The following is a 27,461-nucleotide window of genomic DNA, read 5'->3' on the forward strand; positions in this document are numbered from 1 at the left end:
CTATGTTACTTAGGCATTAAATGCAGCAGCTTTCCAAATGAAGTAAACATGCACAGTGCAGATGACAGTGAAGACGTGGGAGTGTATCAGGGTGTTTATGCCCCCTAAACCTAGTATAGGAATGCCATACATGAAACTAAGAATGCACACCCGTAAGAGTTAAGACAGGGCACTGCAGCGAATACTGAAGTTTCAACCCACTACTGAGGATCAGTCAAAGCAAAATTTGCCAGTTTCAGTAAAAAGAAATGCCAATGATCAGGTAAAGCAGTGTAATAGAATTACACAGTAGACGGCAAAGCACAACAGGCCATTGCTATAAATAAGCCAATATGACCATACAAAGCATCTGCTTAAGTGTGGAATTAGAAATCTTAGCTGGAAGAAAAGATTTTCATAACCATTCAGAACAGTTGCATTTCTTTCCTGCACCATTTATCATCTGTTGCACTGGTATTTTAATTTACATTTATATAGACAAGTTATTCTTCTTTGTCTAGAAACAACAGTATAAACAAAGACACTTGTTACTCTAACATGGTACAAAAGAAAAAAGCCAATAGTTATAATATGGCACTTTTATAGTATTAATTTCAAACACAAATATTAATGTTTTTAAACAAGGGCTACATTTAACAGGTACACGTACTTCAGACTCAGTAAGTACATATTAACATTTTAAAACAAGTTGTACATTTAACAGGTAAACACATACTTCAGACTCAATAAATACACAGTTGCTGATTAAACAAATCATTGTCGATGTACACACACACATTGTACTGTAAACATTCTATGGCAAAACTCAAATGGCAGCAGCTATCTATTCCACCATCCTCATAAATATGACTATGATCCACGAATGCACTTTTATCACAGTTTGTCTAATATTTTATTACAACTTAGCAAGTCAGGTTTGTAGTGGCAAGTAAACACAGAAAGAAAATGTCATTTCAGGGGTTTAGCTTAAGGTACTCTGTAAACAGACACACTTTCAGTTATAGTCTTTAATTGTTTTCTCTTTTCTTTTAGTCATTATTTGTCTTCTCTTTTCTTCTAAGATGGGCCTCAGTACTGATTTTACATTGTTGTACACCACTGGACCATTTTCAGAATTGTAGCTCCTCTGGATAAAAGAGAGAGAAAAAGAAATAACATTTTAAAAGTGACACAACACTAAAATTAGTATAAATTCTACTTCCACATTAAATATATACTATAAATATGCTTAACATACACATAACATATAATGTAGACCATACAGTTACATTACTGATTTTAAAATGCAATGAAAAAGCCTGTCCACTATACTTCATATGTGGTCCATCAAATGCTGTATGTCATATAGTAAAGCATCAGGCCTTTCAAAAATTGTGTAACACTAAAAAGAAAACCTCCTATGCTATGTGCCCCATCATGATGTGTCAACATGGTCAGTGTGCCATTCTGCAAGCAAATAAACTACAAACTCAGTACTTCTGAATGTTACTTGAGACATTTTATTAAAATACAGTCCACTACAGTGTGTTGTAAATCTCAGAAATAAAAAAAAACTACTTAAAATGCATCATCTACTGGGAGAATTTTACAGAGGCACAAGCTGAAATGCATACCTGTACTTTAATGGTGAACTGAACATTTTTGAGACAAATACTGATACTGAATGTATGAAGACATAGCTGGGTCTTCTGAATTACTTCAACAAACGTCAGTGTACTTTTCACTATGTACTTAATAATCAAGTCTGCTTTTATATTTACATAATCAATAACATTAGATACAAGTTGCCACTGGATTAAAAAAATCTTAATTTAACATACTGGATCCTAGAGAAGGGTGGAGCAGATTATTTTAGCCCTGTTTCTCCTCTGACATGGATAAAAGATGACTAAGAGGCTTTTATTCAAAACACAAATGGTGCTAAGGAACCCAGAGTTCAGCGATGCTCTCAAAATGCATCAGTAACCCAACAACACAATGGTACAGACAAGGCCTGTATCCCTTAACTCATTACATCTGAGTGATGCCTCCAGGTGCATCCGCAGTTAACTCCTACTGATGCCTCTAGCTGTCAAATGTTGCTTGTTCGTATTTGCATCAATAATCCCAAAACCATGCTATGTACAAGGTTTTAAAAGATTTCATCTTAAAGCTTACACAATAGCAAACTCAACTGGATTAATATTTGACCTCTGTCTAGTGCAGGTAAAGAGATATTATTTATTTATTTTATTTATTTATTTTACATTTGTTTACCGGGATAGTCAGACTGGATACATGTCCATTTTCAGCGGAGGCCCGCGGAGAAAAGCTCCACAAAGACAAACTTACTTAGATTATGCAGAAGTTAGCAAACAATTATAAAAACAAAGTGATTACATACGATGGGTTAGTACTGTTCCCTAGTAGGGACTTACAATTGTCATGGACAGACAATTAAAAGTAAGAGACATCAGATTGGAAACAGAGCTTGGTGATGTAGTTACAAGTTATGATAATTGCAGAATATGCTTTTAGTTTATAACTTAATCAGGGTTGGTACATGGGCATAGCCAATTCACTCTGAGATACGTTTGAGGTTTTTTTGAAGAGACTTTTGGAGGATTGTAGGGTTATATAGTTTGGCAACAAATTCCAGGTTTTGCCAATGAAATTGGCAAACAGGGATTCACCAGCAGAGTTATTAGCTTTGTGGGTTTGGACCAGTAGTTTATCGGCTGACTGTGGGGATCTTAGATTGCTATATGGCTTAATAATATTTTTAAGTGAGGGGGTATCCTCAGGGTGGTACAAACTTTTGTGCGCCATTAAGAGTTGATTGAACTGAATTAAGCTGGGCAGTTCTAGCCACTCTAGCTGTTGTTTTTATGGCGTTAATTTATATAGATATAATTTTCACATTTTTCTAAATAACAACCAAGTAACACAGACAGAACTCATTAGCCTGTGATGAATGCTCTCAGCTAGATGATTAAATGTTGCCAACAGTATGTACATAACTTGAGAGGTTGCTGAGCTATTAAGATGTTTTCTAAATATAACAAATGTAATGGTTACTGTGTTTATTGTGACTTATAAAATTCAGTTTAAGACCTAGAACTTAAAGAATACTACCACTATAACAATCGTTTGTGCTGAAGGGATTGCCATGTATACTTCTTTCATAACACCTATGGTTCCAGAGATATGAACATTTGCTTGAAATGGGAGGACATAATTTTATTCTTTCAAAAGGCTTAGATTCCTCCCATTGGAAGTTAAAGTGCAAACTAACTGAGCTCCACTGGAGTGAATGAGGACTTCTACATTCTTATGGATGCAGTTCTATGTTGGACAGCATCATGGGCAGTACAGGTCATTCTTCAAGTGATAACCTTATACAAAAGAAAACCATGGAGGCAAAACTGTGTGATTGGGAATATATAGTCCTGTCTCTTCAGAGTGCCTCCAATGTGCTGGTCCATAGTTACCTTCAAGCTTGTGCAACTGTGATGTTGTCAGCCTAGCTAACTGGAATTTTGTAAATAATTATTTTTCATTTGTGAATATTGTTATGATTTATACAGAACTGTATGTTATGTACTGAGCTTCAAGAATGTAACCACAGTGTACCCTTCTGGAAAAGAGCAGAAATGTCTATACACTATATACTTGTGAAAATGTATGTTTTAATAGTAGAAGCTGGAACATACAGACTTAACTTGCAAAACTTCAAGAAAATAAGTTGGAATCAAAATGTTTTACGATTGTGTTATCTCTCAGTTTCAATGCGGCAAGCAGACACAATGTCTAGAGCTAGAAGTTGTTCTATTGTCCTTAGAGTAATTATAATTACTAGGTTTAAAATGTAAAGTGTTTTATTGCTTCCTAGCAGCTGCACATCTGAGAGATATGTACTTCTCACATAGAGATGATAAAATTCCGTCGGTATCTGTTAGCCTAGGAACTGAAGGCAGGTGACAAAGAGTGATGTCATTCAAGTTGACCCAGCAGTAATGTTTGATAGTAATTTAAGAACTCTCTCAGAGAAAGACTGTGCATTCTGTATCCTGTCTTGGACCTAGAAACATCCATTCATCATCATCTGCATTTAGCCTGGTAACAGTAAGTAACCAGGGAAAAGTAATTTATTTTAGAGATAGATAGGAATATAGTAAAGATTAGTTTAGATGTATTCTGTATTTATTTGAGACTGTCCTGCAATGTTGTTTTAAAATATTTCCTGTGATTCTGAACTCTGAAGTGACTGTGTTTGTTATTGAATATTGTTTTGTTCGTTTATTTATTATTAAATATATTTAAACCTTTTAATTGTGGCTGGTTTGTTGAGAGATATTTAAGCTCTTAGGGTACTTGCATATGTATTTGGTGACACTGTACAGGCCACTCCTAAATAGCTTTGGCCTTGGTCACACTTACCATTTGGATAATAGTAACTTTACACAGTAAGATTGGTCACCCTTTGTAAGGGCCGTTACAGTACATGATAGGTAGGGGTTGGTGGCAGTGATAACTACCTTATAGTCTGGGCAGAAGGGGGCATAGCTATTAAATCTGTGCCAGCCTTCTCCAGGTGTGTCTGTGTGTTTGTATATAAATCAAATCTCAAAGTGTGTGTGTCAGCTACTCGGGCAGGGACATGAAGCACTGGTTGGACAGAGAGGGTGCAGGAGGTCTTGGCTTGACCCCTCAGCTGAGATCTTAATCCTATAACTGTGCCAGTGGGGAGTTTTACTGGGGATCTGGAGAAAGAGGGAGAAACCAGCCCCAGACTGACTGTGATCTCTGTATGCTCTTAAGGGAAATTGTACTTTACTGTGCGTGTATTTCTCATCCTCCCATTGTTTACGTCCCTCACTGCTGCCAGTGGTGAAGATTGAGGCTCCTTGATTACTGGGCCAGTGTAGGGGCATCACAGCACCTACAAAACTAACTACGCAATCCTCCTTCAACCTGGTTCTAGAAACAAACCATCCTTGGCAGTGCTCATTTCAAACCCTCAAATACCTACTACCGGGAAAATATCCTAGAGTCTAATGTACCACACTTTTAGAATCCAGTGAAACCAAACAGTTCAGATTTACTAACAGATTCTGATGTTTCAGCGGATCATCCCAGGAACCTGACAGTGTCTGGAAATAGTCAGATAGTAAAATACTTAAGTGGTCTAGTATTTACCACACTGACTACAATCTGATGCCTGGTGGCAATTTAAAAATGATCCTGGCAATTACATACATTCCTCTGCCACAGACATGCACCTTAAACTCACCTACATTACAACTCTGCTGTAGCTGTACTCGCTTCCAGTTGCTGCCAAGTCTATCTTTAAGATCTTATAGAAGCAAATATTCTCACAAAAGTCAGTGCTTCTGGAACCCTGCACACACAATCTGTGTCTTGCCTCTTTGAAAGCACTTCTGATGCATTACATTCTGGCTAGACCAATTAGGTCAACGCAAACATGAAACAATACTAGAAGAAGTAAACTAAGTAAAACCACACAAAGTCACAGAGGTTAGACTGCAGAATGAAAATTTTAATGCTTCGGGTACCTCGGCTAATGTCTTCAGGGAATACCTTGCATTAACAAAGCAGATCCCACCTCACTATTCTTCTTTCTCCCTTTTCTTAAATTTAACAACTCCTTTAGGTTAAAAAAACCTCCTATAGGAGAATATTATTTTATCAGGAAAATGTCTAGACAGGGTTTCATCCTCACTAATGATAGGCCATAAATTACTAACTAAATCCCTAACAATAACAGAAAAGGGGGAAAATACACTAATGAAATACAGGGCATCTCCACGTTCTACAGGGTACCTACTAAACTTATCATGTATGACCCTCACATCCCTCTTGCCTGTTTACTAGAGTGATCTACACTGAAACAGCCTTTCTCTCCATTAACCTTGTCCTCAGCCTCATATATAAAATTTAAAGGAAACTATCTGCTTGACAATTTACGTCTGACTACTAAACTCAAACAACAACTGGGTTTCTCAGATGTATTATTAAAAGTGCATTTGAACTCCCCATATGGCAATGACTTGATCAAATGTAATGGATGTGAATTGCTAGCATGCAAGAAATTGTTCACAGCGGTGACCTAATGAAATGGTTTAAAATGCACCTTACCATTTGAACCCACATATAACTCAACATCAAGAAACTGCATCTCATACCTATGTATCCTGTATGTGAATTCTAAACCACAAACATTTCTATTCAGTTCTTCCATAAATAAATCAAAATCTCTTGGAAGGCCCTCACACATAAATATTAAATAATCTATGTATCATTTATACATCATGACTTTCCTAGAAAAAAATTCAGTGGAATAAAATACATTTTCAAAATGTACCATGAACAAAATAGCATAAGAGGGAGCAAATGAAGCACCCATTGCAGTGCCTTCTTTTTGCAAGAAATATTCATTGTCAAAACAAAATAATTGTGAGTAAGAGAAAACTCTAACAACTGAATAATGACGGTAGTGTGATGCCCTTCCCCTAACATCTTGGTAACAGCCTCTAACCCCCATCTGATGTTAATAGTGGTATACAATGACTTAATGTCCACACAAGCCCAATAGAAGTCGTTCTGCCATTCAATGCCCCCCCACACAGTCCAACAACTCCTTGGTGTTTTTGATACGAGATGGTACTCTCTGGAGGTAAATTTTTAACTGGGAATCCAAAAATATGCTCACATTCTGTAAATAAGCCCCCACATCAGATACTATAAGCCTCCCTGGGGTTTTTCTCAAATTCTTGTGAATCTTTGGAATAACAAAGAACTTGGCATTTTTTGGATACCTAATATATAACCTCTTCACATCAGGATGAGTAAAAAAACCCAGTCACTCTCCTCTTTCTAAAAGATCCAACAACAAAGAGTTGAATTCCATCAAAGGGAGCTTCTGATAAATGTTATTATCAGACAATAAATCCCTGGCCATTTTATTATAATAATTTCTGGACATGATCACACAATTTCCCCCTTTGTCAGCTTGAGTAAACACATACTTGTCATTTAACATACGCAATCCGTTCAAGGCTATCCATTCCTCCCTACTCAAATTAAAATGCTTTGTTCCTTTCATGAACTTTGCAACTTGCTTGCAAAGCACCATTTCAAAGGTATTAATCACCACTGAAGTTTTGGGAGGAATAAAGGTACTAAGATAAGGCACATTTGGTACAAACAATCTCCCATAACCAGTCAAATACTCAAACTCAGAACTGTCATCATTAGAACATGTATCATTATCATCATAAATATCATACAAAACATTTTCATAAACAGACGTCCAATAAAGAACTGTCCCCTTCAAGCTCATCCGAAATATTCATTGCACTATTGGTACATTTGTTCATAAAATGTGCTCTTAAGTGGAGCTTTCTACAAAAGCTTTTAACTTCCAAAAGGAGGTCTACTGATGAAGGCAAAGGAGTAGGAACGAATTTTGTCCCTCTCAATAAAACAGGCTTAGCCTCATCACTTAGCACTAAATCAGTCAGATTTACTATATTCAAGTTCTCATCCACATTTAACGGTGTGCAATTTTTAACAATATAATTATGATACATCAGGATTCAATGTCCCAAATTCAGTGTTACAATTTCTCCATGACCCCAACAAGGGGCATAATTTCTTCTTACATTTCCCCTCTTTCCCTTTTATAGAAATTAATGCAGTTAGAGACCAGATGTATTATAAATTATGCAACAGCATACCCTCGTGGTATGAATTTGGAGGTCAATTTTAATACCTAATACATAATTTTGAAGTGCAATGTGTTGAATTTACTTAATTTCCATTTTGTGGGATATGCACTGTCTTTTTAGGTTTGTTGGTGGGGAATCATTTGGAACACTTGTATTGGTTTTAATTGGTTCATTGTGTGCATAAAATTGACTGCTTTGTTGATGCAAAGTATTCCCTGAAGGCATTAGCCGAGGTACCAGAAGCATTAAAATTTTCATTCTGCATTCTAACCGCTGTGGCTTCATGTGGTTTTACGTAGACTTATTAGGTCATCAGAAGAAGGGCTAATGGATGTTACTAGGACTTGGCTGGAGAGTTCAGGCAGATTTTGTTCACTCTGCAATGGTCCTGTGAAATTAGCTACACTGATACAGACATGTGACTCTGAGTCTTTATTCAAGAGATCCATAAAGCATAATTTTTAGGTGGGTCTGTATAAAACCAAATACTATGAAAATCTTTAGTATTAACGGTTTTACTGGAAAATAATTACTCTTGCCATATTAGCATTTTAGCCCATCTTCTAACATACATTAAGTGCTTTCACTTGTGTTTTGTCTTGTAATATGTTAAGTCAATCACTCAATTAATAAATCAACTGCATCTCGAGACACAAGCCAATGACCAAACAGTAATGACCAACAGTCCACACCATTACACATAAAGTGCTAAAAGAGGCATTCAAGCGGCCTAACTGTCCTCAGCCTTGATGTCTAAATGCCAATGTAGAATGGGTATGTACACACAAAAATATAAATACTACACTCATGTGGTGGCTGGTGATTAATATTAAAGAATGCCTTGCCATTTCCCAGCTCCCTTCAGAACTTTATTGGGGCACAGGTCTCTTGGGGAATATCTGATGTTTCAGAATGCAGCCTCTATGCTTCAGGACTGCAGATATCCATGAGTTACTAGAGTTGTTTTCTACAATACCTCTACATGAGGGTTCAAGGGTGGGAATGTACCACTTTGCTGGGTCATATACTACATGAAAACCACTGCATACTGAAGGTTCAGCTACAGATGTGCAGCTAGATCTGTATAATATTTTTACTATACAATCATGTTAATAAATGCATAGAGACAGCTGTGCCTACCAGAAATAAGGTCAAACAAATTCAAAAAAGAAGCCACCCTGGTGGAATCCAAACATCAATAGGCCATGCAACATAAGGAAGAATGGCATAGCAAAAGTCCAGGAATACAACAGCCAACAAGACAAACCTCTCTCATCAAACTAAACAAACAACTCAGAGAGCAAATCAGGTCTAACAAAGCCAAATTTGAGGAAAAATAGCTTCCCAGGCCAAGGACAACCACAAGGATTTCTTTAGCTATGTCCACAGCCTCAAAGACTGGACTCAATAATGTGCAGCTAATTGTGAATGAAGCCAACTACATGGATGCAGAAGAAACAGCAAATCTACTGGATGACAAATTCAGCTCCAATTTTACCCGCTTACCTTTCAAGAAATACCATTGACCCCTCCAACCATATCTAGGGAACATGTCCTAAATGCACTCTCCAAGGACAAGAAAACTGCATCGATGGGCACTGATAATACCCCAGGATGCCTCCTAAATAGCATGAAACACTACTTATCCAGGATCACTGGAGTCACTATTTAACCACAGCCCCCAGTCAGGCTTCATGCCACGTGACTGGAGAACTGCAATAGTAATCCCTCTGCATAAGGATGGACTTTCTACAGACCCCGGAAATTACAGATCCATTCGTCTGACTAGTCTCACATGCAAAGCCATGGAAATGATTAATTATAACACTGGAAACCTCCAGAAACTGGATCCAGTTTTATCAAGGGAAGATCATGCCTAATCATTCTGGCAAATGTCTTTGAAAAGGTCTCCAAGGCAATGGATGAGGGCAAAATAGTCCATTCAGCCTACCTTGACCTGGCCAAGGCATTTGATACAGTACCCTATTCAGACATTATAAACAAACTTCAGAGAATTAAGCATTAAACCTTATGTTACACGTTGGATTGCCAGATGACTCTCTGATAGGACACAAGAAGTTAGGATAGGAAAGTCCACCTCCACAAATAGGCTTGTCACTAGTTGAGTCCCTAAGGGCTTAGTGCTGGATACTCTACTTTTTGGCATCTACTTCTCAGAAGTCAAGGCCAAAGTCAAAGGCCTCTGGCTGACCAAGTTTGCAGATGACTGCAAACTGGGAGCAGTCACAGAATCCCCCCAAAACACTAACATCTTCCAGGAAGGGCAAATACAGACAAATAACTGATGCCATAGATACAGTTTAAAACTCAATACCAAGAAATGCATAATAATACCCTTTGGGAAGTCAGCTACTCCAGGATACTACCTTACTGAAAACACCCCAGTAGTCAGGGATTTGGGGACCTACGTAGACAGTAACCTAGCTTTCAACCAACATGTGTCTAACAGAGTTAGGAAATCACTCTATGTTTCTCAATTTATAAACAAGAGTAAGGCATCTAGGACCAAGGAAGTCACTGTTCCACTGTACTCAACCCTCATCAGACCAGTCACTGAATACAGTGCCCTCCCTTCAGTACGTACCTGACCAGGCAAATGTAACAACTGCAATGTCCATATACATTCCTCACAAAAAGGATACAGGACATATAACAACATGTTCTATGCAGATCGCCTCAAAGGCTTATCCCTATACTCTGTCTCCTACGCTGTTGAGGGGTGATCTGTTTGACATACAAAGCATTCCAGGATCCTGCTCTGATTGACCTTTTGCATATCTGCAAAACAAACAGAATTAGAGCTACCCAATCTAGAGACATGAACCTTGCTTGCAACATAAATAAGACATGCTAGTTGTATAGGTATGTGTCTCTGAGAACACCCCTTCTCCAGAACAGGCTTTCTACCCATGTGAAGTTCTTCCCTAACTCTATTCAAGCATAACCTGGACCAGTGGATGGGAAATCAAAAATTCACCACTGGTTTGTCACCTATGTTTCTAATGGATAGAGGCAAGCTGTAGATGTTTGACCACACATGCTCGAAATTACACATACCCCTAAAAATACCCAATGGCACCAAACTTGTTGGCTAGATTTGGAATAAATGGTTAGGCTTAAAATGGCTCTTATGGTCATTAGCCTAGTATATACCTATGAGCTTACAAACTAAACACGTGCTGGGTTAACAGGGTGCTGGAGAGAGCACTGGATATGTACAGCACCATCTAGGTGTCATACTTTCTACTGGTTAGGACTGAAGTAAATGGAGGTCCTGATGTAACTTGCTAGCAATTTCCTCTCTGCAACCCATGCAGATGAGATGTGATGACCCACCACTGCCAACCAAGGAGCCTCAGTCCTCACCATTGGCAACAGTGGGGGATGTTCACTGGGAGGATAACAGGTACACACACAATATTTCCAGATGCAGCTCTCTGCATCAAGTGCAATTTCAATTAAGAGCACACACAGACCACCGGGACTGGTTTCTCCCTCTTTCTCCAGATCCTCAATAGACTCCCCACTGGCACAGCTATATTGTTGAGACCTCAGCTGAGTGACCAAGCCAAGATCTTCATCACCATCTCTGTCCAACCAGTGCTTCGTGTCCCTGCTTAGCACACAGACAGGTTTGATTTTTCTTTACATTACATACACATACACACACACACACACACACACACACACACACACACACACACACACACACACACACACACACACACACACACACACACACACACACACACACCTTGGAAAGGCTGGCACAGGTTTACTAGCTATGCCCACTTCTGCCCAGACTATAAGGTAGTTTTTATTGCCACCAGTCACTCATTATCAGCTACTTTAGGGCCCTTAACAAAGGGTGTCCAATTTTACTGTGTAGTATTAATACTAGTATAAACAGTAGCTTGACCAAGAGCAAGGCTATTAGGAGTGGCCCACATAGTGTCACCAAATAAATATGCAAGTACTCTCAAAACTTAAATATCTCTACACATATCAGCCACAATGAAAAGTTTAAATATATTTAATAATAAAAGAACAAAACAATACTAAATATATATTCACAGTGACATCAGAGTTCAAAACCAGAGCAAATATTTAAAACAACGTTGCGGTACAGGCTCACTCAAATAAAGAAACACAAAATCTAAACTAAGCTTCACTATATCCCTGATTGAATCTAAGAGAATTATACTATTCCTTAGTAACTTACTATTAGAGCAAGGCAGATGTGGTGAATGGTTCTTATTGTTGTCAGGTCCAAGACAGAATTCAGAATGCTCTGTCTAACTAACAGACTTCTCAAAATAGTATCTAAAATATTGCTGGGATAGACTGCAGAATGACATAATTTCTGGTCATCTGACTTCTAGTTCCCAGGCCAAAACCCCCATTGCTGGCAGCTGGTAGCGTTTAGCGTCTACCTGTAAAAATACTCATACGAGAGCTTTTGCTCAGATCTTTGGCAGATGCTGAAAGTCATAAAACAATTACTTTCCTTTATGCTTCTACACTATTAATTAGTTCACACCAAAGACAATACAGAAAGCTTCCTAGTACAGACTTTGTGTTTGTAGCTGCATTTAAAACTTGAGAGATAGCCTCTTTATGGCGTAGCCTATAAAGTGATTTAATTTCAATATTTTTTTAAAGTTTACTGGACTGAGGTTAACCCACTGTATTCCAGTTTCCACTGTTAAATTATATACCAGTTACAATAATGCATATACATTTCTGTTCCCTTCCGGTAGGGCACACTGTGGACACATCTTAAACACAGCACTTTACAAATACCTTTTCAACACAAACATCTGTATGGAGCAGTTAGATATACACAACATACAGTTTTAATACATTTGTAACACAAGCAACTTGTGTAAATTGACTTGATATTCACAAATGACATACAAGGTTTTTACAAAATTCCAGCTGGCTGTGCTGGCAGTACCTCCTTTCGTCACAACACACACACAGACACAGACACAGACACACACACACACACAAACTTTCTTGCAGATTTATTAAACAGAATTCAAGACTGCAAAGTCACTCCAGCCAAACAGTCAGGCCACAGCATAAACCACTGTGGCCAGAGTCAGTTGGAAGAGATCTGAGGTTAGAGAAGGCCCTAAGGTCAACAGGCATTAGGTTGAAGACCTTGAAATTGACTGGAGCAAAAGCACAAGAGTACAAGGAAATAACTGGGTTCTAACAGAAAGAAGGGGGAATAGGTGTAATTGAGGAAGAATAGCAGCATCTCAAAACAGCAGACTATAGAAGAGATATGCAGCCAAAATGGGTATGGAGATAAGGTAAATAAAGATAGCTTGTAGCGGATTGGATTAGTCCAAAAAGTCATCAAAGAAAGAAAGAGTGTAGGAAAAGTGGGAAATACAAAAGACAAACCAACCTAAGAATGAATACTGGTTAACTAACAAAGAGGCTAAAACAGCAGTTGCAATAGCAAAGAACAAGGCATCACAGATGATCTTTCAGCTTCTTGAAAGTCATTCCACAGATGGTACAAAGAATCACTATCAGGTTGTAAGGAAAAGACAGAAAGATAAAGGAGACAGTCATCATATGCCATTCATAAGGGTTGCCAGCAACATCTTGCTCACCAATATAAAAGAGATCAAAAGCAGACAGAATGTGTCCTTCCAGTAGCTTCTGAATATAGAAAAAACTATAGAAGCTGTAATGTCCCAAACACAGCCTATGATGAAAGATGATGAACACACCTTAGAAGAAGTAAGAAAAACAAAGTCAGGAAAGCAGCAAACCCAAGTAAAGTCATAGCAGATATAATCTATATGCTGAGCAAGTAAGGGGAGAAATGGCTCCTGAGGGTACTCATAGCAATGTGGAGAGAAAGGTTTACCCCAGATGACTGGTGAATAAGCATTCTACTACCACTGTAAAAGAACAAATGAGAATATTCACAACTGTGGGCAGTACTGAGGTATGACACTCCAATCATACTTCATAAAAGTGATTGAGAAACAAGTAGGCAGAGTAGTAGACATTAAGATGGGAAATTAGCAATTTAGATTTAGATCAGAATGCAGCACAGTGTTTGCAGTGAGACAGATAGTGGAGCAGAAGCTTCAGATGAGAAAAGAATCCACCTGATCATTCCTACACTTGAAGAACGCATATGACAAGGTCCCAAGAAAGCTGATTTGGGCAGTCTTGTGATAGTTCAAAGTCCGGGAAACACTAGTAGAATTAGTGCAGGCTATACATAAGGACCAAATGGTACAAACAGCATTCAGACTCACAGAAGGATTTACCAGGGGAAGTGGGTGTGCATCTGGATTCAGCTGTGAGCCTACTGCTGCCATACTGGTCACGAACTGCATTAGAAAACAGCTCATGGGGACACATCAACAAAGGTGCTGTATGTAAGGGAAGATAGCATTCTAGACTTGGTTCTCACCAACATAGGTGACTGCTGCACCACCCCCATAGTAAGTTCTTCCCTGGTGAGATCAGACCATCGGTCTGTCTCATTCGAAGTGTCTATCCTGCCCAACCCCCACCCATCTGTAACCAGGTGAAAAAACTTCTCAAAAAACTGACTACAACCTTCTAAGGGAGGGTATCGGTAGCTTCCACCACCGCCCCCCTCAGAGGATGCAGACAAATATGCTGAACAGTATGCCAGTGCAGTATACAAGCACCTGTACAACTGCATGGACTCAGCCATACCCAACAGAACTAAAACCTGCACCTCAAGGAAACACAAACCTATGTGGTGGACATCCTCTACCAACAGGCTTTACAACAAAAGGAAGAAACTGTTGTCCAATGGTAAAAAGGCACAAATTTCCAATTGGAAAAACTCCCTTCTTAGCCTCAACAAGCAAATTAGATCACTAGTGAAAACCTCCAAAGCCAATTATATGAATCAAAACTAGCCTCCGAAACAAAGGCTAACCACAAAGCCTTTTTCAGTTATGTCAGAATCCTCCATGGTAAAGCCCAGGTTTGTTCCGAATTAGTTCTTAACAGTACCACTTACATTGATCCTGCTGACTTAGCCAACCTGCTGGCAGACAGGTTCAGCGCAAACTTCACCCCTGTCCCTCCTAAGGCCCATTCGACATCCCCGATACTTGTCCCGCACCTCACATCTCCATAGATCAAGTGTTAAAATTCCTATCCAAGGCAAAGAACACAGCTTCCATGGGACATGATAGTATCCCAGGCTGTATTCTGCAACATCTCTAGCAAGAACTAGCCTTGCCATTTAGCACCCTATTCAACCACAACCTAAGTACAGGCTTCATTCCTGCAGAGTGGAGAATTGTCATTGTCATCCCTTTGCACAAAAGTGGTGCCACTACTGACCCTGGAAACTATCGCCCCATTAGCTTGACAAATCTGATCTGCAAGGCCATGGAGTGTACTATTATGGACCTCATAAACAAGGACACAGGCAATCTCCAAGCACTTGACCCCACCCAGTTTGGACTCATCAAAGGCAGATCTTGCCTGCTGAACCTGGTTAACTTTTTTGAGACTGTCACCAAGGCACTAGATTAGGGAAAGTCAGTGCATACAGCTTACCTTGACTTGGCCAAAGCCTTTGACACAATCCCCCATTCAGGCATCATTGAAAACCTAACAGAACTTGGAGTAAATCCCTATCTCATCAGGTGGGTGGCCAACTGGCTCACTGATAGGACCCACAAGATCAAAATAGGTACCACTACCTCAGACAGCAGACCTGTCACTAGTGGTGTCCCCCAGGAATCTGTCCTGGAACCCCTATTGTTTGGCATCTATTTCTCAGAAGTCCAGGCAAAGACAAAAGGCCTGTGGCTGACAAAGTTTGCAGAGAATTGTAAGTTGAGTGCTGTCATTGACTCCCCAAATTATGTTAACATACTTCAAGAGGGTCTCACAGCAACAAATGACTGGTGCCAAAGTCATAGCCCTAAGTTAAATGCAAAAATATTTATTATCATACCATTCGGCAAAAACATAGCCCCTACTGATTACCACATTAGCGGCAACCCCTTAAGCACACAACCTGTGGTGAGAGACCTGGGAATACAAGCTGACAACAATCTCACATTTGACCATCATGTAGCGGCAGTGGTAAAAAAGCCTTTTACTTGGTTCATCTCATAAGTAAAGGGATTGCATCCAGAAAAAGTAGGTTATTACCTCTCTGTACTCCTCCCTCATTAGGCCAATAATTGAGTACAACGCCCCGTTTGGTATGTACCTCTCCAAACATCTGCACCAACTGGAAAGGCCACAGAAATATCTCACAAAGAGAATCCATGGCCTCCAACACATGTCCTATGTGGATGGGCTCAAATCACTATCACTCTACTCTGCATCGCACAGATTGCTCAGAGGTGATCTGTGTTTTTCTTACAAGGCAATCGCAGACCCTGCTCTACTACAGATGCTCCATATCTGTAAGTCTAACTCCTCAAGTAGTATCTGATCAAAAGGCTTAAAATCTAATATATGACATTAACAAAACCTGCTGGAGAGACAGATTTGTCTCCCAGAGGCTGCCCCATCTCAGGAACAGACTCCCCATACACGTCAAACAAAGTACGTTGCTGACCCTGTTCAAGCGCAACCTTGATGAGTGGATGAGCAATCACAAATTTGTCTCAGGGGTTCCACTTGTCTCTCTCAATGACAGGGGTGACAGGTGCTGATTGAGGGTTCTTTTTTGGTGATAAACTCTTGGCTATGCTTGTAAGGGCTCCAGAGCCATTAGCCTAGTAATCTTCTATGATCCTATGTGGATGATATGGCATTAAAAGCAGACTCTGCACAGGAACGTCCTCAAATGACAGGAATGGGATGAAACTGAGTGCAGACAAGACAGCTGTCATGGCAGCAAACACGGGACATCAGAAGATGCTGAAAATTGAGATGAAGGGAAATAGTGGGATGAGTTAACAGCTTCAAGTCTCTTGGAAGGATGGTTGAGGAGAAGGGCATTTGATTGAGGAAGTCAAAGGTCAAAGCTAGAATCAGAGGTACTGCAGCCAAATGGCCAACACTGTCAGGAGTAGTGTGTGACAAAAGTAAAATGTACAAAACAGTGGTGTGAAGCTCACTTCTGTATGGCACAGAAACTTGGGCAGTGAAAATAAAGCAGCTGAGGAAGCTAGAGGTGATGGACATGAGGTTTCTGAGATTGGGTGGTGGGATGAATACTGTGGGATAGATGAAAAAATGATGACATCACAGCTTAAGTCAGAGTAGCTCCAACTGCAGGGAAGGTCAAAGAAAACAGAATATGGTGGTTCTGGAACATGTGCAGGAAAGCAGGAGATGATCTGGTAAAGATTTGGGACAGGCAACCAGAAGGCAATATAAAACAAAACTATGAGGACATCCATCCGAAGGATGGATGCACTGCATGAGATACTAGTAACAGTCATATCAGACTGTCAAAGAAGGTAGGAAAGTGGCAATGAATTGAGAGAGGTGGTTGACTGCTGACAAGATACGCTGACTGCCGTGTAGAAAAAAATGGGGAAAAAGGGGATGATGATGAGACTGGGCAAATGTAGAGCACTATTGATACCTGGTAAACTGTTCTTCCTTCTCTAAGGTTGTCACAGCTGTAGGCACACATCAACCTGCAAAAATCTTAGTTTTCTCTGTAACAGATGCTGCCTTTGCCTGTGACAAAATTACAGAAATAATACAAACACCAGATGCACCCTCTAAAAACAGATGTTTTCTGCTGAATCTACAGCATGGCTGAATTAACCTAAGTAGTAGTTTAACGAATGTATTCTTTTAACGAAAGCTGCATGGCTGTTTACAACATGACTGTCTTTAGACGGCTAATGACCTTCTTATTTTGCACTGGTGTGTCTCTGTCTTATACCTTGTCAGTGTAACTTGAGGAATTTTCCACCCCAGACCTCCTCTGAAAATGGGCACTGTGAAGTTGGACATCTTAATTAACAAAAATATAAGTATTTTAAGGACTACTCACCTTAACACATAACAAGGCATAATTAAGCAGCATAGTTATCATTGATCCCCTTTTACCTCAAAAAGCCTCAATAGAAAACCACACACATATTCTTCTTCTTTTTTCGGCTTTTCCCGGTTAGGGGTCGCCACAGCGGATCACCTGTCCGCTCATGATTGGCAGTGGAGTTTTATGGTGTTGAGTTGCCAGCCCGGCGCCCAACCTTCCACAGAAGGCACACACATGCACACACTCACACCTAGGGCCAATTTAGAGTGTCCAATCCACCTACAGCATGTCTTTGGGATGTGGGAGGAAACCGGAGCACACCACGTGACCACAGGGAGGGCATACAGACTCCACACAGAAGGTACCCCAGCCGAGGATCAAACCGGAGAACCTCTCACTGTGAGGCGGCAACGCTAACTGCTGCAACACCGTGGCCACCCCACAAAAAACCACTCACATATAAAAAGAAAGATTTCTTAAAATTGCCTGCTGCAAAAGATTTCTTCAGTGACATTCATCCAACAGTCTTGCCCAAAAGTGATTACAGCAAAACTGCAACCATTTGAGTTAACTCCCTTACATTGTGAGTGGTTACTGGATAATATACATCTGATCCATACAATATGGTTACTTGGCAAGCATATTACCTTTGTCAATTATTCTTCGTTTAGATGTCTCCTTGCACCTCCACATTTAATATTAAAATATGGACTTCTATGGATAAGGTTAGTTGATATCAAGTTTATACCATTACTTACCATGGTGAAACAATGTATAGCATTTGTGAAAAATGCATCTTCCACATCAGCTGGTATCTCCTGCAAACTGGCTAGGCAGTTTAAAATGCAAAGTATTGTTTGATGTTGACTCTGATAGAAAAAAAAACAGTATTTGATTTAATGAGGAAAACAGAAAACCAACCCCCATCATTTAAGTAAACCATGCTGTATTATAATAATTTTAGTTTCTTGTAAGAAATAACACAAGAATGCAAGTGAAAATACATGAAAAAAAAGCACTGTTGAACAGCAGACATCTTACTGTATTCCAAACTGTTAGGTTATCCCACCAGACAAACTGAATATCCAGCTAGGGTTGTTGTTGTTGTCCTTCAGCTTTTTCTGGTTAGGGGTCGCCACAGTGGAACGCCGGTCCGCTAATGATTGGCAGTAAATTTTCACAGTGCCGAGTTGCCAGCTCGACGCCCAACCTTCAACGAAGGCAAGCCCATTCACGCATGTCTTTCAGAACGCCACTCGACCCGCAGGGAGGACATGCAGACTCCACACAGAAGGCACTCCCCGCACACTAGCTGAGAATTGAACGGGATGAACCTCTTGCTGTGAGGCAACAATGCTACCGCTGCACCACCGCGGATAATATCCAGCAAGGGTACCAAAGCAAAAACCTTCCATAGAGTCATATGTCCAGCATATGACCTAAGCCCGTGGGCATAAGGGTATATAAGTGTAAAACCTCAGACTATGTCCAACTAAGGAAGCCTATAGATACCTGCGGATACTATAGCAATTGGTCAGCTAGGAGAATATAAAGCAGAGAATGGCTCCCCTTTGGTCCATGAAAAGAGGTAAGGAAAGGTAGAAAAAGGGATGGCAGGGTGAAAAGGAATACTGCATTAGTGATGAGAAGGACATCTACTCTTACGATAAGTTCTTACACAACTGTACTATGTCCCTCCTTAGATCACTATTGCAGTATTCCTAACTGCTGGATGATTCCCAAAGGTTAGGCAGAGTAAAGGGTGGCTGACTAAGAAATGGGAGAACTGTCAAGCAGTCCCAAGAGGTCTGATCTGGTGAAGGCAGCTCTGGATTTCGCAAAGGCATTGACCCTGTAATGCCTGGTAAAATTATGCACCAAATGGCTGCTTTTAGGATAGCTCTAGAGTCTACCCCTTGTAAAAGGCACCAGATGAGGCAACTGCCTTAGAAGAATGTGCTATCACTACAGAAGGCAGAAATTTGTCATGGTGAATGTAACAAAGGGAAATAGACCTAGAAATGTAGTCAGCAATAGTTTGTTTTAAAACAGGGTTAAGAAGTTAGGATTCTTGGAAGGAAAGAAACAGCTGGTCAGTCTTACGTTAACTTAGTCTTGTCCAAATTAAATCTGAGTGCTCTACAGACATCCAGTGAGTGCAGGAGTTTTGCTCCCTTGTTCTGTGGATTAGGAAAGAAAGTAGGGAGATGGCTTGATTGAGTGACAGCTTATTTAACACTAGTAATAAAGGAGGGGTTGACCTTCAAAGGCACTCTATACTTATGGAAAATAAGGAAGGGAGGGGATGCAATCAGGGCCTGGAGCTCAGAGACTCCTCCAGCTGAGGTAAGGGCTCCTAGTAGCATAGTTTTACAAGTACAGAATTTGAGACAGGCAGAAGTTGTTGGTTGAAAAGGGGGAAGAGTTAATTTTTCAAGAACTAAGTTGAGGTCCCAAGAAGGTGGAACAGCTCTTCTTGGAGGTTTAAGGTGAAGTGCACCTTTCGAAAACTGTTTTGCTACTAGCTTAGACAAACATGGAGGATTGACAGGTAAGCAGGCCAAAATGGTTAAGAGATGTGCCTTGATTAAGAAGTATGCCAGGCCAGCTTTTAAAAACTCACACAAGTAAGACAGGACACTGTGGACACTAGTTAGAACAGGGTCCAGTTCATCAGTTTGACACCAAACAGAGGATTGTTTCTATTTAGCTATATAAAACATCAGAGCAGCAGCCTTCCTTGCCTCCTGGAGGACCTGTAGCATGTCCAAAGAAAACTGGTGTCCAAAAGGGATCAGAATTCTATCATCCAGAGTGTCAACTTGAGAGATGACAGGTTGGGGTGAAGAAGTGAACCCTTGTGTTGTGTGAGCAAGACCACCACGTGAAGTAACTTGTGATGATAGCTTCTGCCTCAGTGGTAAAAAAAAGAGGAACCAATACTTCCCTGGCCAAAAGGGGGTCACTAGTAAGATATCTGTCTTGTCTCTCTGGATCTTTGGCAAGACCTTTGGTGGGCAGTGGAAGTAGAGGAAAGGCAGACAGAAACCTCTCTTTCAATTAAAAGACATGGTGTCTGTTCTGCATACTTGATGATAAAGAGCTCTGGTGCAAGAGAGACAGACTGACAGAACATTGTTTACTGTGGATGGAGGCAAATAGATTTATCTGTGGGACACCCCATTTGTGGACTATGTCTAGGAAGACCTCCCTGTTTTACATCCATTCGTGAGCGTCTTTCCTTGATCTGCATACAAAATCTGTCAGGACAATTTCCTGCAGGGGAATGTAAACAGCTTGGAGGGACAGGTTTGCTTTCACGGTCTGATGTCACACCATAAGAACTAGTCTGCATAGCTGATAAGATATCCCCCCCCCCCCCCGCACTTGTTTATGTACCACATGACTGTGGTGTTATCTTTGAAAATTCTGAGTGGTCCTGGGGCCCAGGAGTGGAAAAAGACCTTCAGAGCCTCAATTAAGGCCCTCATTTCTTTCAGGTTGATGTGCTCTAACCTTAGATTTGATGGCCATTGGCCCTGAACAGGCCCCCATGCAAAATCTGAGGCATCTGTGAGCAACTCCTGTTGTGGTGTCTACACCTTTAAAGGCAGGCCTGGGTTGAGGTTTTCCTGTGATATGCACCACTGAATTTCATCCCGTAAGCAGGGGAGAAGAGGAATCTTGAGTGTCTAAAAGAAGAGAATGCTGGCTGTAGATGGATTTCAGGTACTGCCAGATCTTTCTCATATGAAATCTGGCAAAGGGGAGCACAAGTATGTTTGCAGCCATTAATCTAGTGCCCTGAGGATCTTTTTCTTGCAGGGCAAGTTTAGAAGGCCAGGAGCAAATGGAAGTCACTGGATAGATTGTGCACCTTGGCTAGAGGCAGAAAAGACTGCTTGAGCTTGCTGTCTAGTCTGCAGCCCAAAAAGATCAGGTCTTTGGCTGGTTCTAGTGTGGATTTCTTAAAGTTGACTGCGAACCTCAGACTTTAGAAAAGGGACAAGGTGAAGCTGAGATAAAGTACAAGAATCTGTGGAGAGGGTGCCTGCATTAAAAGGTCATCTACTACAGGAATATTTAAATTCCCTGAGTTCTGCAGAAAGCTGTGACAGGACCCGCACATTTTGTGAAAACCCCAGGTGGTGTAGAAAGTCCAAAAGGCAAAGCAAAGAAATGAAAATGTGACAAATAAGCTGAGAACATCAATAATTCCCTAAAAGTAAGGTGAGTTGAGATGTGGAGGTAGGCATCCTTTAGATCCAATGACCCCAGAAAGGCTTGTAGAAATATGAAAGGTACAAGAGTCTGGAGAGACAACATCATGAATGAGGGGAACTTAAGGAAAGTGTTGAGAGTGGACAGATGCAGTATAGGTCTCCACTCTCCTTTTCTTGGAACAAGGAAAAGTCCTGACTAGAACCCTTTTCCTCAGGTACTGTTGTGGCATAAGTTCTATTGTGCCTTGCTTGAGTAAGTCTTGAATGACGGGAGAAAGAATGAAAGTTTTTTCTGATTTGGAGGTGGAGGAGTTACCCCTTGAATGGACAGATTTCTTTCCAAGTCATCCTGTAGCCATGTTGAATAATGGAGAGGACCCATTTGTCTGTGGTAATGGGCTGCCAGTTTTCGATAGGTGAGTTGAGTCTTTTGGACAGGGGCAATGAAGGAGGAGGGAGCAAAATGAGAGTAATCAGGCAAAATTGTTTGGGTAGGGAGGCCTCCCAGATTTAGAGTCCCTGTCTGGTTTGTCTTGAAATCTTTTCCAGGGCATCTTATGAGGGGGCCAAAATTCCCTATGGGCAAAGGATGTGTGCACTGGAGGATACTTTCTCTGGTATCTGGGAACCAAAGTAATTAAAATTTGTCTGCAGTCTTTTATTATGTTCTCCTGTTCTTGTAATGTTTTAAAGACTGGCTGCATCAGAACCAAATAAAGTATCCCTGTTCAAAGGGTAATCTAATAGCTTGGCTTTGATGTCTTCAGGAAAGGAATGAGAGCATAGCCATGCATACTTCTGATAACAGAACCTGCATCAGCTGCTCTGCAGGTAGCCCCCACTGCATCATAGCTGCATTTGATACTCTGCTTAGCCAACTGAGAGGACAGAGCCACCACAGACATGAGCTGTTGCTTATTGGCTGACCCTTCCATAGAAGCCAGAATTTTACATAAATTCCCCAAGATAAACAGGAAATATTTAGTCATTTGGGTCTGATAGTCCAGGGCCCTAAAGCCTAGAGTAGTAGAAGAGATATATACCTTCCTTCCTAGTCTATACATTGTTCTGCTGGAGGCACTGGCAGCTGCTAGGAGTTTTTGAGGGCTTGTCTGTAGCCATGGAAAAATAGAAGGATCCTCCAAGTGATTCTTGCATAGAAACTTAAAATCTTCGGGCATTTTGTAAAATCTGTCAGGCCTTTTTGGCGCTGGTGGCTGAGAATCAGAACAATGGAAGCAGATGCAAAGGCATTGAGAAAGACCTCTAGGATAGGTGGAGAGTGCCTACTTCTAAAAGATTATAATATATATCCCTTTTGCATATCAGAAATCTGTTTGAATTCACATTCGCAAAATGAAGGTTCCAAAACCAGGGAATCTATCATGATATGCCACTTGGCTTGGAGAATGGATCTGAGAAGAGTAGGCCGAAGACTTCTCATCAGGGTATGACACTGGCTCATCATCTTCAGAAGAAGATACTAGATGTGTCTTTTGAAGTGTAGTAAAACTAGGGGCAGAAGATGTAAAAGATGATGGCTTGAGTGCCACTATCCTTAAACAGGCCCTGGGAAAACCCATCCATTCCTTTTCCTTGGGTGTCTGAGTACAGGAAACATTTTTGGTTTTCTGTTTTTTTTTTCTTTTATGTGTGAAGTCTGCTTTCACAATAAGTGGGGGTTCTGCCCCCTGATGTACCTCAATAAGAGTCCCCAGTATTTCCTCTCCAACTAAAATTTGCAGAATACCTTCAGGGTCTTCAGAAATGATTATATGGGGTTCCTCCCGTCTTACCATTCTCGATAACCTGTCGTTTTGGACTTGTGTACCTCAGTTGTGGTGCTGGGTATCTGAGAAAGTGTAGGGCATATCGTGGGTACGTTTTAAGTCCGACTGGGCAGGCATAATGTCGGGCCTAGGATTCAAAAAGTTCTGTTTTGTGATAGGCAGGACAGCTGGGTGGAAGGGTCCACCATATTATTCTGGGTGGGGCACTTAAGGAGCTGGGCTTCCAAATAAATTTTCAGGGAAGAAAGTGTAGTCCTTAAGGTTTTCAGAATGAAGGACTGGCAAATAGTACCATTCATATAATTATGTTCTTCTCCTAAGCAGAAGAGTCACTGAAAGTGGATATCCTTGTAGGGAATCTGCCTACCACAATCACACTTTCCTCTCATGGCTGATGTCTAATAAAGTAACAAACACTAACAATACTCAGAAAAGTCAAGGAAGGTTCCCCAACAGGGCACTTATTTGAACTAGTGTAAGCAAACGGTACCAATAACCACACATAGAACAGACCAACTGGTGCAACACATGCATTTGGACTGGCAGCGAGATAGTCGAAGGTACTATGCTCATAAGTCCACTTATGTACCTTTATGTCCATGGCCTTAGGTCACATGTCAGACTTATGGGTCTATAAAAAAAGGTTTTACTTTTGGAACCCTGGCCAGATGTCCAGGTTATCTGGCAAGATAACCCAGCAGTTTGGAATACTGCAACAATGATCTAAGGAAGAACATTAGTACATACCTGAATTTACAAAGTAATAAGACACTGTAACATTTAGGGAAACTTAATCTAGATTGTAAGAAAAAGCATCAGTGGCCAGTAGCACAAAAGCCTAGCCATTATTTTTTAACATACAGACATACTTAGAAATGCCACTGTCACAATGTTTTCTTTCCCCTTCCACATGGTCAGCTGCTATACTGAAGAATAACTATTTCAGTCGAAGTAGCCACATTTATTCCATCTGTATCCATCCCTCTACTACTCCTGTTTAGGAATTTAAACACATATCACTGTAACACTTTTATATGTCTCCACCCTTCTCTCCAATCTAAACAAATCTGCACTCAATAGACTCTCAACCTGTTACAATCACATTGCCAGGTTTGCCACAGGCCTGCCTTTTAGAACCCACCTTAAAGAGCTTGGGTGGCTAGAACTTCCCAGTCTTATCCAATATAACCTGCTGATCATGGCTAACAAAATCCTCTATAACCCAGATTATACACCAGACCTTAGAAATATTATCACCCCCAATAACAATCCAAGACTGCTCCGATCCTCGAACAAACTACTAATTCATACAATCAAACCTAACAATGCAGCTGGTGATGCCCTCTTTGCCAACTCTGCAGGCAGAGTCTGGAACTTACTTCCAGCTGACATTACGTTGCTCTCCTCCTTAGGCCAATTTAAAACTAAACTCAAACAACATATGGCATTACACTGGCTTTGCCACTGCATCAAGCCTGGCTAAACTCACAACATGAATGTAAATAATCTTGTTAACCAACTATTGTTAATTCTCTCCTGACTATAAGCAGGTGAATCTTCTAATCTGTGATCATGTCTATGTCATGTTTGCTTACGTATTTTTTGCAAATTCCATTCATGTAATAATTGTCTTAATAGTTATTTAATGTATTTTTTGGAAATATCATACAGGCATTTATGTCTTATTAGTTAGTTAATGTATTTGTATGCTTTGGAGCTTATCTCCCTTGGCCTCCGCTGAAAATGGACATCGATCTAGTCGGACTATCCCGGTCAACAAATGTAAAATAAATAAATAAAATAAATGTACAGCTGTAGTCTTACCTCTAAGCTACCATGAAAGTAAAACTAATCAAATAAACCCTGGTGGACACAAGAAGGCACAAGCATAATATGTATGTGTGTGTGTGTGTGTGTGTGTGTGTGTGCGTTCGTGCATGCATGTGTGAGTGAGTGAGTGAGTGCATGTGAGACAGACAGACAGGCAGACCACTTTGCCTGCTTACAAAAAAAAAAAAAATACTAAACACAAATATGGTTCTAAGTGGAAGGGCATGTGTGCACTTATCAGCATATCAACAAATCAAAGGACTCAGTATGGATATGCAATTTCCTAACTTCTCTGTAGCCAGATTGGTGGAACACAGGCATCTTGAGACAGTGTAGCAATTGTCTCATGTTTACTGACAACCACTTAATCCTTAAAGATTGAAACACAGTATATAAGAGGTCCACATCAGGTTGTCAAATCCACACACACAACACCCACCTCATATAGCACACAACCCACACACACACAAATGTATGCCGAGGCACTTAAAAGCAATTTTCCTAAACAACAAAGATCACCTAGTCCACCCATTGTCAAAGCTATGCCTCAACAAACCCAAAGGCACTTAGAAAAAAACAACTCATACTGTCACTCTCAGAGGAGCCCCAAATACTAAGTCCCTAAGGCAAGCTGACACACTTCCCAGGACTGTCATCATAGGGGACTCCATTTTAAGATGTACTGATGCCCCATTAACCAGGCTGAACAAGGAGAAGTTAACTGTTAGTTACTTACCTGGAGCTAGGATCTATCAAATCACGCATGCGCTAAAGTCATTACACCACAAGTACAGTATGATTACATCAAAGTCCACGTTGGTGTAAATGATCTGAGATGTACCTCCCAGGACTATATGAAGAGAGACATTATGGAGCTTTCAGACTGTGTCTCAGGCTGGTATGAGCCTAGCACTGAGCAGCATAATACCATCACAGAGGGTGATGCCACAATATGAGCAAAAAATTACTGATTTCAACAACTGGCTGCCTTTCTGGTGCAATTCTAAGGGGATTCAATATTCATCAGCTTGGGAGAACACAGGCAACAGACCATATTGCTTTGCCAAGGATGGTCTACACTTTTCCCCTTTAGGCCTTCGATACTGGCTAAAACTCTATCCACTCCATAATGCCTTTTTTAGGCAATGGCAAACTGACAAACCTACAGACATAGCAAAATCAACTCAACAGAACCTCAAGGTGTTACTGCTCAATGCCAGGAGCCTAAATAAAAAACTAAACTCTCTCCAAGCCCTCCTCACACTCAGGAATACAGACATCTGTGCAGTTACCAAGACATGATTTAAAGTATCGGAGAGTACCCCGGCAGTGCAAAGTCTCAGTGCCTTCCACACTTCTAAACCACAAGACAAGGGGAAAATGTGGAGGTGTTTCAATATACATCAATAACAAGCATACCCCCAAGGTGGACAAACAGGATGATGTGCTGGAGTTCCTCCATGTGCGGATCACCATAGACAAAATCCTGTACCATATTCTAGCCAGCAACAGGCCACCCTACATGTCCAAAAAAGCTCACAATGCATACTTGGACCTACTGCAGACACTTACCATCCAACCTAAGACCCTACTCATACGAGACTTTAATTACCCCTCTATAGACTGGGAATCCTACACTGCCTCAGAGCTACCGGCAAGAAATTCCCGGACTTTGTAAATACAAACACTCATGACCAGATTGTGATTACATCTACTAGAGGCTTCAACATTCTGGACCTTTGCTGACAATTACGGGAGAATGCTGCACTCACTCACAATATATCATGCTCCCTGATAAGGTCCAACCATAAAGATGTCTCCTTCGAATTCAAAATCAAATTCGTGGAGGTTCCAAGATGGTGGCATTCCAGTGAGCACCGGA

At 40.6% G+C, this 27,461-nt stretch overlaps 1 protein-coding gene across 6 annotated transcripts in view; it reads right to left on the reverse strand.

The window, feature by feature from the left end:
- Positions 1-563: 563 nt before the first annotated feature.
- PTPDC1 (protein tyrosine phosphatase domain containing 1) overlaps positions 564-27,461 on the reverse strand; it is a 1,141,579-nt gene continuing 1,114,681 nt past the window's right edge. For all 6 annotated transcript variants that reach the window (XM_044078123.1, XM_044078118.1, XM_044078120.1 and 3 more), the window contains 2 exons: positions 18,495-18,605; positions 564-1,126 (listed from right to left, as the gene is read on the reverse strand). In XM_044078123.1, coding sequence (XP_043934058.1) covers positions 995-1,126; positions 18,495-18,605 — 243 coding nt within the window. In that variant the 3' untranslated portion in view covers positions 564-994. The remainder of the gene's footprint in view (positions 1,127-18,494; positions 18,606-27,461) is intronic.

The sequence above is a fragment of the Protopterus annectens genome, chromosome 7.part0, assembly GCF_019279795.1.
Source record: "Protopterus annectens isolate FY-2018-M chromosome 7.part0, PAN1.0, whole genome shotgun sequence".
Lineage (NCBI taxonomy): Eukaryota > Metazoa > Chordata > Ceratodontiformes > Protopteridae > Protopterus > Protopterus annectens.